Source organism: Eriocheir sinensis, chromosome 24, assembly GCF_024679095.1.
Source record: "Eriocheir sinensis breed Jianghai 21 chromosome 24, ASM2467909v1, whole genome shotgun sequence".
In the NCBI taxonomy this organism is placed as follows: Eukaryota; Metazoa; Arthropoda; class Malacostraca; order Decapoda; family Varunidae; genus Eriocheir; species Eriocheir sinensis.
The window spans coordinates 11229493-11243758 of NC_066532.1; the positions used below are offsets into that span (position 1 = coordinate 11229493).

Consider the following 14266-nt stretch of genomic DNA (forward strand, 5'->3'; position numbering starts at 1 on the left):
GTATGTCAGGGAGAGGGGGGAAAGTTCCTTGAGAAACTTTGAGCAGGCAAGGAGGGAGTGTCTGGATAGAGAAAGATGGAAACTCTTCTGCTGTGGCGGGAGCTCCTAGGAGCAGGCATCAAAGATGAATGAATGAAAAATCACCTGTGTTGTTCTGGGAGTTATAACAGTTACACTTCAATACAATAACTGACACTATTGTTAATAAAACTGTAGTTGATCATTCGCATTGTTTTAGTTATTGGTAAATGAGTAAAAATAAGAACCTAATTGGAAACTTATTCTCATTAAAATCATTCTTGCATGAAAGCACTGCAAAAGAAAGCAATCCTAAACTTCAGACTGGGCCATGTCCTGGGTTAAAAAGTTCTTCCCACCACAGGTTCAAAGGGCAGGGTTGGAAAAAATCATGATTTAAAAAAAAAAAAAAAAAAAATCAAAAATTAATTTATTTGATTTAAATTGGATTTTTTCTATTTATATTGATTTTTTCTATTTAAAAGATTTGTTTGCATTAATCCTTGTTTGTGTCCACTGATTATTTGTTTCAGTCTTATGAGGCCATTTTCTTGTATTAAACTTGGCCTATGTTAAATGAGAACATTGTTTCAGTCTTATGAGGCCATTTTCTTGTATTAAACTTGGCCTATGTTAAATGAGAACATAGTCCTCAGCTGAGGTGATCTACCTAATATTATAGGTAATATGGCCAACTGGTTGTGCGATCCTAAGCACTGTTATATATTAGCAACAAAATATATATATATATATATATATATATATATATATATATATATATATATATATATATATATATATATATATATATATATATATATATATATATATATATATATATATATATATATATATATATATATATATATATATATATATATATATATATATATATATATATATATATATATATATATATATATATATCTATGCTGTAGCAGAGCGCGGCCTCGGTGCTCATCTCCGTAACATTGGCCCTAAAGCCTGTGATGGGAGGGGGCCCATTACCCCGGGACACAGGGCCAGTGTGACATCCGGGTAACCACAGTTTACCTTCCCCAGGTACCCATTTATCGACCAGCCCTAGAGAGGGGATGAATAGCTGGGTGAGGTGCACGCCGACTGCCCGGGCCGGGATTCGAACCCGGGCCCGCAGAGTAGAAGCCAGGCACACTGACCACTAAACCAAGGAGGTGTATAACACTAAAATCATTTTAATTACAGTATATTTAATTTTGATCTAAATCATGATTTTTTTTACTCTGATTTAAATCAATTTAAATCATCATCATTCATCATTTCATCGACGCCCGCTCCCATAGTCTGTTCGGAGCATGAAGTCGGTTCAAGGTGTGGCAGATTCCAGAATTCCCATGAGTGCAGCGCTGCCAGTTCGACCGCCAACTATCAGCTTAGCACTCTCTCCCGGCCTACCCCCCCTCTCCCTCTCGACCCGGGGGAGGGACCTAGGGGGACACACCGACCACCACCACCACCACTGCCAACACCACAACGTGGCAACATGGGAAAAAATCGCTGCCACATGTCATAGAATTTACACAAATCCTTGTTATAATCCTAAACATCGACACTCATTGTACTGTGTAGCTTCCTTTACTATATACAGAATATATAAAATATCGCTTTCAAATAGCACATGGATGGGAAATAAGAGAGAGACGCATGTACGAAGGCTGATTTGGCAGCATGGGTAGAGGTAAACGACGATACCAGCTCCACCCTGAACCGACTTCTTGCTCTGAACAGACTATAGGAGCTCCCACCAGGGGATGGCCATGGCAAAAGAGCTTCCAACTTTCTCTATCCAAACACTCCCTCCTTGCCTGTTCAAGTTTCTCAAAGATCTTTCCCCCCTCTCCCTAACGTACTCTTGCACCCTATCCCTCCATTTCACTGGAGGGCGTCCCCTAGCATTCCCTCCCTCTATCTCACTCACATACACCCTTCTGGTCATCTTACTCTCCTCCATTCGCTCCATGTGGCCAAATCACTTTAAAGTCTGTCGCTTCACTTCTTCCATCACTCCACACTTCCCTTCACCCCTGTGACACATTCCAAAATGCTCAGACACACTTTCATTACTCATTCCATCCATTCTACTCACACCACAAGCACTCCTCAAATAACTCATTTCCACTGCCTGCACTCTAGACCTCTGACTTTCATTCCAGGCCCACGTTTCACTTGCATATGTGAGGGTTGGTACTATTATTGTATTTCTCAAATCCCTCTTTACCTCCATGCTCACACTTCTGCCATTCATGATTCGTCCCAAAGACCCTACCACCCTTCTTCCTTGCAATGCCCTTTCTCTTATCTCTCCCTCCATACCACCATGCTTACACATAACTGATCCAAGGTACTTAAACTCATTGACCTCCTCCATTTCTTCACCATTCAAAATTATTTTGCATTCTTTTTCACATTCATCAATTTAAATCACTTGATTTAAATCAAACCAACCCTGTCATAGGGCCAGAGCACCATAGTCACATGCAGCTATAATGGATGCACCCAACTTTACCTTACCTAATGTGGGAAGACATTGCACGTGTAAATTAGAATTTCTAGATTACTGTTATTACCTCTTGCAAAAAGTTTGATTGAGGATGACTTGAAGACTCAGGAGACAATTCACTTGACATTTTGAATTGCCTGTCCCTATTGAGCTGCTCCTCCAGCAAGCACTTTTCTTTCTTCTGCATCCAAAGGGCCCCTTCCAGCTCACACACTTGATTCTGCTTCTCAGCCTGTGGAAAATAACATGACTGCACACCTAAAAATAACTTCAATTTATAGAATGCATGCACACAGGAATTTGCTTTCCAATTTGGGGTAAAAGAAAGACTGATCACTAATAATCAGATCATTTTTAATGCCACCCTTTTATCCCTTCACAAGTCAGATAAACTTCTCCAATAATATTTTTTTTACATTGTTGTTTTCATGGTATAGGGATCTCCCACTTCAGTTAGTTTAATTTGTGATTTTTTGCAAAAACACTATGTAAATATACATAGTCCTTGAGTTACAATGGAATTTGGGACCAACAGGCTGGTTCTAAGTCAAACTGGTCATGAGTCGAGATTTACATTAAAATTGAATAAAATATTATTCAAATATCCTGCAGTGGATACAAATGCATTTTTGCACCTCCCACCCTCTTCTCCCGCCCCACCTCTGGCCTCATGTGTTCACCTCACCCCAGCCCTTCATTCGGGTGACCCTTTAGCCACACAACATTACACAATTGACCTACCAAATTTTTCAAAGAAGGCAGCAGTAGCCAAACACCTGTTAAGTAAAGAAAGGACACACTGTAGTAATATGAGTGGCCAGTGTCACCTCTGCTGCATCTTCTTGCCTTCTGTGCATGCTTAGTTCAACTGTGATTGCTTTTTCCAGCACATGTGCCAATAACAGCTACTGTGGAAATATTGTGAGGGAGCTGTTGTTGTGGGACGCCATTTTGGTCGCAACAACTGGTCGACTGACCAGTTTACTCACCCCCACGTCTGCGGAGAGCTGTGGGGGATAGACTCGTAAACAGTAGAGATATGTGATAAGACTCACTCCACTCTTGCTTGGCTCATGTGCTAGCCAACTGGCACCTGCTAGATCTAGCAGTATGCTTGTACAGCAGACTGTAAACTAATAATCTGGTAGAGTAGCAACTAGCAACTGCAGCGTGAGTAGTAGACTGGGATAATCACACAATCTTTTGGATGTGAATTAAACCCACACTTGCAGCTGAAAGATGTATACAGTAAACCCTTGATATAACGAACTAACTGGGGGGACCTTAGTCTTTAATGCCGAAAGTCCATTATAAGAGGCGGAAATTTAAAAATACGGACAATATTATCAACAAACCCAATAACCATAGGTATATAGTTTTTTATTGTGTATGATGTCTAGGCGTCTATATAGCCACACAGCACACTTGGCGACAGACTGCGAGGCACTGAGGCTGCCAGGTTGGCACTGGGGCCCTGTGGGGGGGCCGTATTGTTACTAGTATGGGTAAAATTTTACAAGTGTGCCCATCTTGCACTAGCAGACAGCAGATTTTCGGTGTGTTATGAAATAATCTAACTGTTTCCGTCACATTTTATGAAATAATCTGCTAACTTACTGTCACATATCATTAAATGATTGACTTTTCAATGCCTGTTGTACACCCACCGCCGCCTGCCGCCGCACCCACAAAATAGCTCTCAGAGAGAGGTTCAACTTGCTTACTGTTTCTATAGTTCACTCACTGCTCACAAAGATCACAAGCTAAACAAAACCAGACAAGTTAATGCTTTCATTGCTGTGTCTTCCCCTAGTTCGCATGAGTGGTGATGAGCAGAGCGCCTTATTTCTGCGAGGAGGTATTTCTCGCAACACTGCCACCCTGTCCCGTTTTGCACTGTGTATTTCCACAGTATTTCCGCCGCCCCACACCGCATGCCAAATAAATTTAAACTAACCGAACCTATCTTATTCTAACGTAATCTACCTAATGGCCGACCCCTTAAGCTGTGTCAGTACTGACGCTTACAAACACTTGGCTACTTTCCATTACAGTTACGTCCTTGATTGATGCATAAGACTTATTTGTGTAAATACGTTCTCCATTTGAATAGGAACCACAAAAATGAAAAAATCTAGTCAGGTGGGCTGAAAAAGATTACAGTAACCAAAGGATGAGACAGCAGATAAAGGGAGGAGGGCGAGGTGGCTAGTTACCGGGCGCAGTTCATTCAAAAAACATTCTCGGTCGGTCCCCGAGGATTTCTGACCCTCTTACCTTGTCCATTATATCCAAACTCTGTTATAAGCAGGTCTGTTATATCGAGGGTTTACTGTATTTACCAGACAGTTTCAAACACTGTCACCACCTTCAATGGTAAGAAGAGAGGAAGTGAGGAATAATAGTACAGATCTTATTTTATAAGGAGACAAACGAGTAAACATGTGAGGACAGGGTGGGAAGGGGTAGGCAACCCCCATTCAACAGTTCCCATAGTTGGAAAGTCAGGTCAACTCTCCCTTCCCGACACTGCAAATGGGGGTTTGTGCACCCCTTCACGCCCCACCCTCTCAAGTTTACCCGTTCGTCTTTGTATAAAATGAGATCTGAACTGACTTTCCTCATTTGAGGCGTCTAGCGCTCAAGGGGCAAACAAGCTAATTATAGCCTCTTCCATTTAGCGTAACTCGTTTCTGGGTCGTGATCTGTAGAGTCCCTTGATAGATAGAGTTCCGACAACCTAAGATTTAGACGCCATTATTGGTCCTGTTGTCCCCACGAGAGCGTGTGATAGCGTTTGAAAAGCACGGCGAAAACAGGCACAATAATGGCGTCCAAATCTTAGGTAGTCGGGACTCTATAAGGGACTCTACAGATCACGACCCAAAAACAGGTTACGCTAAATGGAAGACGCTATTACCGTACTGTCTCCAAGTTTGCGATAAATAGGTCGATGTCGCGGGTCGCAAACGTTGAAATCGCAAACTTTGAACCAATATTCTCATGGGGAAAATTGAAAACCATCAACACCTTGCGCTTGGCCACCCATTCGGGTGGCCAAGCACTTGTGTGCAGACAGCCACGGCCGCGCGCTGGGCCCAAGCAGCTGGCGGGCAGCTGATGATGGTGTTGGAGATGATGAGTGTCGGTGGCGTGGCCTTTGCATCGGCGCCACCTGAACGGTATTTTTGTCAGGGTCCGTGTGTGTGTGGCTGTTTGTTGTGGGTTTGGGCTTCTCAATTTGCCAGTTTTTGTTTTCCACATGACCCCTTTCTTTTCTTCCATCTCTTCTTTTTGAAAAGGAAGAGATGGAAGAAAAGAAAGAGGTCTTCCATCTCTTCTTTTTGAAAAGGAAGAGATGGAAGAAAAGAAAGAGGTCCCACACAACATGTGGAAGGTGGGAATTGGCAGATTGAGGAGCCTGGGGCCCCGATGGGCACAGCCACACACGCACGGGCCCCGATGAAGGTGCCGTTTGGGTGGCACCAATGCAGGGTCACCATCATCAGCCACCCGTCAGCTGCTCAGGCCCGGCACGCGGTCGGGGCTGCTCGCACACATGCTCTTCGCCCTTTGATCCCTGTTACAGTTGACTTCACACACTGCAGACAGGCAAAAACACGCTACTCTCACCACCCTTCTACTGGGCCATAGAGACTGATTTCCCATTTTCACGTTCACAGAGGGTTGCACAATGCTTCCATCTAGCGGAAACCGGCAAAAACTCAAAATCTGCCACTTTGGCATGTTCACCCCTTGAGCTCTGGACGCTTCATTTCTTCTGCTTCTTACTACTAAAGATGGTGGCAGCGTCCACCAAAACTATTCGGTAAATATACACCTTTCATTGGCAAGTGTGGGTTAAATTCATAGTGTGAGTAGTACTTATAGCTCAAGTTACAAAGGCAACTGAGGGAAGTGTGGGTGGGCTAGCCAGTCTACCCACCCTTCCTTCCTGCCTTTCCCAAGCCTATCGGCCGTAGTACAATAAAACCTCGCCATTTGTGCCCTCGCCATTTGCGCCGCCTTAATTTACGGCCATCATCCCACCATTTGCGCAGGTGGTCTTGCCATATGCGCACCTTGCCGCTATGGTAACGGCATCTCACTGGCAGCAAAATGGCGTCCGTTGATCTTCTGAGTACGTTTCCTAGCTGTTTTGGCAGCAAAATGGCGTCAATTGATCTTTAGGGCGTTTACTAGCTGTTCTGGCAGCAAAATGGTGTCTGTTGATCTTCTGAGTACGTTTCCTAGCTGTTTTGGCAGCAAAATGGCGTCCGCTGATCTTCTAAGAACGTTTCCTAGCTGTTCTGGCAGCAAAATGGCGTCAATTGATCTTTAGGGCGTTTACTAGCTGTTCTGGCAGCAATCTTCAAGAATTTTTTTCAGAATTTTTGCATTAAGTTCTTCAGTCTTCTTCCTGATTACAAGGGTAGTGGAGTGTTTCATCCACTTTTTTTCTCCCTCAGGTTAAAGCCTACTTCACATCTTACCAAAATGTAGTCACTGCAATTTGAGTGTTTACATCCTTCAGTATGTTTGGATATCCAGTCAGAAAAAAGTCAATTTCATCCTTTGTCTCTCTATAAGGGCTTTTCCACGTCCAGTTCCTTTTTCTTGAAAAATGTATTCACAACTCTTAGCCTGTTTCTTTCTGCAAATTCAAATTGATCTCCTCAGCTTCTTATACCTATTCCAAAGAGGCCAAAAGATGTTTCAGTAACATTTTTGGTCCCCACTTTGGAATCAAAGTTTTCTGTGACTATTGGGGAACAGGTTTTATGCTCCTTCATTGCTACTGTCACATGCTCATAAAACTTTTCTACTTCATCATCATTATAAATTTCATAAGCCTAAAGAGTTTTGAGTTTGTATCTTTTATTTAGTTTGGTAATGATTCCTGCTACTTTTTAATTTTAATGTGCTATGGAGGCATTACACATTGCCAAACATAACCATTAACAAACTGGGAATGTGGTGTGGGCCAAGTTGGCAGCAAGGATTCATGCAAACTACACTGACGCAGCAACAAGGTGGAAGTGAAAGGGAGCACACAAACCAATCAGTGGCATCCAAACAGTTAATACCAGGTGCTGACTTTCCCATGTAACCTTACATATAGCATGCCAACACCTAAGTTGCCTCAGTTCCCTTAGCAAAACTATTCAGGAACACTTTTCCAAAATCACCCATGTTTCCTTTCTCCTCCTCCAACTTGTCAAGAGGTCCCAATGATTGTATTATCAAAATCATTATTATTATCATTTTAATTATTACTATTACAGTGGACCCTCTATCTAATGCGAAATATGCATTAACGAAATTCATGCTAAATGGAGGTGTTATTTTCATGAGATTCAACGATTTGAGAATGGTGGGACTCTTTTTGTGTATGCGTGCTTGCATGTGTGTAAAGAAGTCAGGCCAAGGGCATGTTATAATGAAATCCTTAAAAAGAAATGCAGTAAATGGAGGGTCCACTGTATTGTTTCAAATTCAAGATGATGATGATACCAGGCGGGTTGTTTACTGATTGTCACTCAGGTCTACCAACTCTTTTAGCCTAAGTGTCTAATCATCAGGCCTTAGCTTCATATTTAATAAATCAAAATATCCTGTTTGCAATGCTCAGAATTTGGGTTCAGAACTTTTACCCTGGACATTTAGTAAATCAGCTGACAAAGAGAGGAAAGCATTGTTCATCCTGTTTCTTCAACGTGCAGTATATACAGTATCATCTTACCAGTTGGTTTTGGGCATCTTCCATATCACTTAGCAGTTGTTGTTTGTGCCTCTCCAATTCCTGCTCCAATTCAGCCTTACTCAGGGCCAGAGCCTCTTTTGCCTCCTTCTGTAATCTAGAATGTAAAGCAGATTACTAATGAAGTATCACAAGACATCCATCCAGTGATGCAGATGTAACGGTCCGAATGTGAGTGAACGAGAATGTGAGTTAACATTAACAGTTAGGTGCCTTACCTTTTTTCTTGCTCCTTCAAGAGTTCTTCCTTTATAAAGTAGAAATCAACAGTGTTTGGTTTCACTGCATTCCTCTTTACTTGGTTTGAAATGCTGACCTTGAAAAAGTATGTTCCACCCAGAACAAGGCGATCACAGTGAGACAGCTGCAAAGTAGACACTTGGTAGAAAACATTACATTATATCCTGAGTGGCAATTAGTTAATATATTCATTTCCTTAATTCTAAAACCCTGGTTCTCAGAACTGTAACAAATCCCCTGGGGCTTTCTTTAAAAGTCATATCTCTGAAAATTAATAACATTCCTTCAATTTTCCATTAATAAAACACATGAATAGAATGTTTAATTTATCATGCACATGGCTAATACAAAGGAATATATAGAAATAAATATATTGATTAATTTTGTGTCTTAAAGGGAAGGAAAAAATCCATGGCAACCTCTCCTTTGTGACCTTGAGTCCCTGGAGTGGCAACTATGGCCCCCTAACCCTTCAGCTCCACCTAAAGTTGGGGGTAGACTATCGGAAACATTTTTTTTAAGTTGAAATATATATTTTGAGTAATTATATAAAGTATTGAATTATAAGAAGTGATATGTTAGTGTTCAGTTAGCATCAAAATGGGAGTAAGCAATGGCTGGAAGTGAGACTCAGAGATCTGTTTTTTTATTGCATAAAAAAAATCCGAAAACATGTGCGTTTTCTGGGGGGGGGGGGGGGGGGGGGCTTTGACCCACTTGTTAGGGTGTTGTTGGTGGTGACGACAGCTGTGGTGTTCTCGATGGTAGTGTTAGTGCTCTGCCCACACTTCCCACCTCACTTCATCAGGGTAGATGCAATGATTTTCCCGTTACTAGTTATTAACCAGCTTCTCGCCATTTATCTTCACTACTTAATACTGGCTTATACTCATCAACTGAGCTGTCACTTAGATCATGTAAAGACACCACATTCATCATTATCAGAAAGTGCCATCTCCTATTCCTAATAAATCTTCCAAAGACACATCACTCAGGTAATGATGCAAGACAGAAAAGTTACAGGAAAAAGAAATAAAAGATGAGTATAAACATGAGATGGCAGTGAAAAATGGGAAAGTGTAGATGATAGTACAAATATTGAAAGTTTTTTGGTACACTTAAAGAAGTAATGTCAACTACAACAAAAAAAAGTGTTAGGGATGAAAGTGATGAGGGATGCAAAAAGAAAAGGAAATTCATGGTGGACAGAAGAGATAAGGAGGAGAGTAAAGGAGAAAAGGGAACTTTTTAAGAAAACTCAAGAAAGAAATGTGGCTGAGCAAGTAAAAAGGGAAAGGAAAAAGAAATACAGAGAATGCAAAATGAAATTAAAACAAGCAATAAAAGAGAGTAAGAAGAGAGTTGATGAAGACTTTGGAAAAAGACTAAGTGAAAAACCTAAAGGGAACAGGAAATCATATTGGAAAGAAGTAAACAACGAAAGAAATGCAGAAAATATCTCCCCAAGTAAAATAAATGAAGTTATGGATGAGAAGCTGTGGAAGAGAGATGGAGAGAATATTTCAAAAACTTAATGAAATTTGAAGATGGAAGTCCAGCGGTTGTAACAGCAGTAATTTTGAGTAGAGGTAGAGGAGTATATAAAGAAAAAAGTATAACACATGAAGAAGTAAATCAAGCAATAAAGAAATTAAAAAATGGAAAGGCAGCAGGAATTGATGGAAATACAGCAGAAATGTTGAACTGTGGAGATGTAGTTACTAAATGGATGGTCAAGATATGTGAAGTGGCATGGGAGGGGGGGCAGTGCCAGCAGACTGGACAAAAGCCATCATTGTCCCAGTTTACAAGGGGAAGGGCAAGAGAGGGGAGTGTGGGAGCTATAGAGGTATAAGTCTCCCGAGTATACCCGGAAAGGTACATGGAAAAGTCATAAGAGAGAGGGTGCAAAGACTTACAGAAGAGAAAATCAGTGAAGAACAAGGAGGCTTCAGGAAGGGAAGCGGATGTGTGGATCAGATATTTTCCTTCAGGATGGTAGTAGAAAAAATATTAGCAAAAGGAAAAGAATTATACGCTGCCTTCATGGATTTAGAAAAAGTTTATGACAGTCGATTGGATTGCATTGTGGGACGTTTTAAAGATATATGGTGTGGGAGGAAAACTGCTTAGTGCAATAAAGTCTTTCTATGAGGATGCATCTGCATGTCAAAATTAGTAGAGAAACAAGTGAACATTTTGAGATAAAAGTGGGTGTGAGGCAGGGGGGTGTCATGTCACCATAGTTGTTCAATATTTCTATGGATGGTGTTATGAGAGAAATGAAGGGCAAAGTTGGGGAAGTTGGAGTAAAAATGTATCCTGAGGTAAGGAAGTGGGTGCTGAATTCAATCTTATTTGCTGATGACACAGTGCTCATTGCAGAAAATGAAAGTGACTTACAAAATATGGTCAGTATGTTTGAAAGTGTATGTAAAAGGAGAAAGCTGAAAGTAAATGTCAACAAAAGTAAAGTGATGGTTTATGAGTGGAGTAGATGTGAGGTTGTGGATTTTGTATGCCCATATAGAGTGGGAGTTGAATGTGAAAAAGAATGCAAAATAATTTTGAATGGTGAAGAAATGGAGGAGGTTAATGAGTTTAAGTACCTTGGATCAGTTATGTGTAAGCATGGTGGTACAGAAGGAGAGACAAGAGAAAGGAAGAAAGGTTGGAGAGTTTGATTTAGTCGGCGCAACATCTGTGGTCATATGCCTGAGGAAGAAAGGTGGTAGGGTCTTTGCGATGTATCATGAATGGCAGAAGTGTGAGCATGGAGGTAAAGAGGGATTTGAGAAATACAGTATTAGTACCAACCCTCACATATGCAAGTGAAACGTGGGCCTGGAATGAAAGTCAGAAGTCTAAAGTGCAGGCAGTGGAAATGAGTTATTTGAGGAGTGCTTGTGGTGTGAGTAGAATGGATGGAATGAAACGATAATGATTCCAGATCATGGGGAATGTAATGACGGCCGTCTGTGCAGACCACGCCTTATATGATGGCCGTCATTTAACCCTTTCATTGCTAAACGCTTGCAGTGAGCGTTAGGCGTATTTGCTAGTGGTGCTTAAACGCTCGCTGCGAGCTCCAGCCGCACTCAAATCTCCCGCGTATAAGAGTGTTCCAACAATATTTCTCACAACACAGGATTGCCAATTGAGTGGGTTTTTCACTAAATTTGGTGGAAAATCATATCAGCCCAGCGCAGCAAATCTACGGACGAGTAACTGGTGGATGTTCTTGTCCAATATAGTGGCATTTTTGCATAGCTTCACCTATCACCGACTGATTCTTTGACCAAATAGTTGTAAATATTGCAGTTGGCAATACAACCTTGCCAGAATCTCAAGGAAAGATGTCCACAGTTCCCTCAATATGGCTGATCATCCCACACGCACTGACATAAGTGTTAACATTCATCACTCCCTGAACATGCATGTACGTTCGCAGGAGAGGCATACATAACCAACTCCTATAGATCTGGGCCTCCTCTTTCCAATGGTGTTTTTAGTTTTTAGTTGTGATAAATAGTTTTTGAGATACAGAGGTTAAAAGAGACCCCCCATTGGGCTGCCTGACTGCGCCTTAGGGGATAGTCGCATCCCGTCCCACGCGCAATGAAAGGGTTAAGGGTTAAGCTGATAAAATTCAGTATTTTAAAACTGTAGTGAGCTTATTGTTCAGTGAACCACAAAATCAGTCCATAAAATTATGTTTGTGAAGTGTTGTCCTGAAATACATGTAAAATATGCATCATAACGTCCCTCCCCCCTTCCTTCTGCCTTCGCCAGCAGCAGCTGTCAATCATGGCATGATAGAGAAATTTTAGGGTTGCCATCCGTTCTTTAAAATATAGATTTGTTCTGTATTGGAAAATGGGATGTTGCGCGACTTACTTTTTTTAGTTCAAGGTAGCGACCTTAATTGAGACTATTCTCATTGTCCTCCTCTTTGAGCACTCTCGTCTTGTGGCAAACAAAGGGAACCCACGCTCATGTCATCAACTTGTACAAAATGACGCCAGTCCTCGTCGGAAGGCCAACTTGGTCGGCTAGGTTGACATCAGCTGATATAGTCAGTCTATCAGCATCTTCCCCTCCCCTCTGTGGAGGTCTGTGGTCCCTCCTTGGAGGGCACTCGTAAACTGAGGTTTGACAGAATATGGATAGAGTTTATCTAACATATTTTGCATGATTTTAATTTTACTCAGAGTTAATTGCCTAACAGTCTTGGACTTAGTCCGTGATCACTGAGATGCTCTCTGTTCAGGCAGGGAGACACTTGCACTAGCTGTATCTGCAGTAAGGCTGACCTGGAAGCCCACAGTTTGGCAAATTTTGCCAAATGATGTATCTTAACCCCTTCAACATGAGGACGCGTATACTGCATCCTTGCGTGCTCTGTATCATATCCGCGGACGCGTATACTGTGTCCTGGCTCGCTTCGGCCAGCATATGAGTTATTTGTTCCCGGATATTGTACGATAGTCTTTAGGATGTAGGTCATATATGATATGGTGTCTTATTTGACTTTCAATGTTAGTATTGTGCAAGAACGCAAGTGTGTCTTGCACACACTTGTACTTCACAGTAGCATTCGGTTCTAACAGAAAATATAAAAATAATGAGAAAGAAATGATATATGTGTATGTGTGTGGAGTTCCTCTTCCCTTGAGTTGTCTAGTGGCTGGCTAGTGCATTGTCTCACCACCACCTCAGCTCTGGGACAATGGCTCGCCTGGGAGCTGCGGCCTCCCCTCCCTGCCTCCCCCTCACACCCATCTCACTATCTCTGTTTTCTATCTTTCTTCCTTCCTACCTCCTCCCTGCAATGTGTGTGTATTTACCTAGTTGTATTTATCTAGTTGTGACATACGGGAAAAGAGCTATGCTCGCACTGTCCCGTCTCCATATCCGCTCTTATCCAACTTTTCCTTAAAATCATGAATGTTTCTTGCACAAACCACCTCCTCCTCCAGCCTATTCCATAGCTTAATGCTTCTGTTTGGGAAGCTAAACTTTTTCACATCTCACCTACAAGTGGTCGCCCTCAACTTCTTTCCATGTCCTCTCGTTTCTCTCTCGTTCCACACACACAGGTCCTCTCTGTCCAAATGCTTCACTCCGCTCGCCACCCTGTACACTGCTATCAGGTCTCCTCTTTCTCTTCTTCTCTCCAGGGTTGTGAGCCCCATGCTATTGAGTCTCTCCTCATAAGTGCAATCTCTAAGTTCTGGTAGCATCTTAGTTGCCACTCTCTGCACTCTTTCCAGCTTTCTTATGTTCTTTTCGTGAGGAGACCAGACCACTGCTGCATACTCCAACCTTGGCCTTATCATTGTAACTATTATTTTCTTCATCATTTCCTTGTCCAAATACACAAATGCCGTCCTTATGTTCCTCAGCAAATTCAGAGTTTGTCCCGTTATCCTGTTGATGTGTTTGTCTGGTGACATGTTCTCTGAGACAGTCACTCCCAAACCTTTTTCTTCCACTCCTCTGCATATTATCTCACTTCCCATCTTATAATCATATTCACATCTTCTTCCACTCTTACCAAACACTATTTTTTTTATATTTTCCAAGGTTGAACTCCATCTGCCATGTACCACTCCACTCCCATATCTTATCCAGGTCCCTCTGCAGTGCCTCACAGTCCTTCACATTATTTACTTGTCTCAATAGCTTTGCATCATCTGCAAACAAAC

The 14266-nt window shown here is 41.8% G+C and overlaps 1 protein-coding gene across 1 annotated transcript in view; it reads right to left on the reverse strand.

The window, feature by feature from the left end:
- Positions 1–14266, reverse strand: part of LOC127002838 (kinesin-like protein KIF14) — a 192157-nt gene that overhangs the window by 51191 nt on the left and 126700 nt on the right. Inside the window, 3 exon segments of the mRNA XM_050869057.1 lie at positions 2625–2789; positions 8301–8415; positions 8537–8682. Coding sequence (XP_050725014.1) covers positions 2625–2789; positions 8301–8415; positions 8537–8682 — 426 coding nt within the window.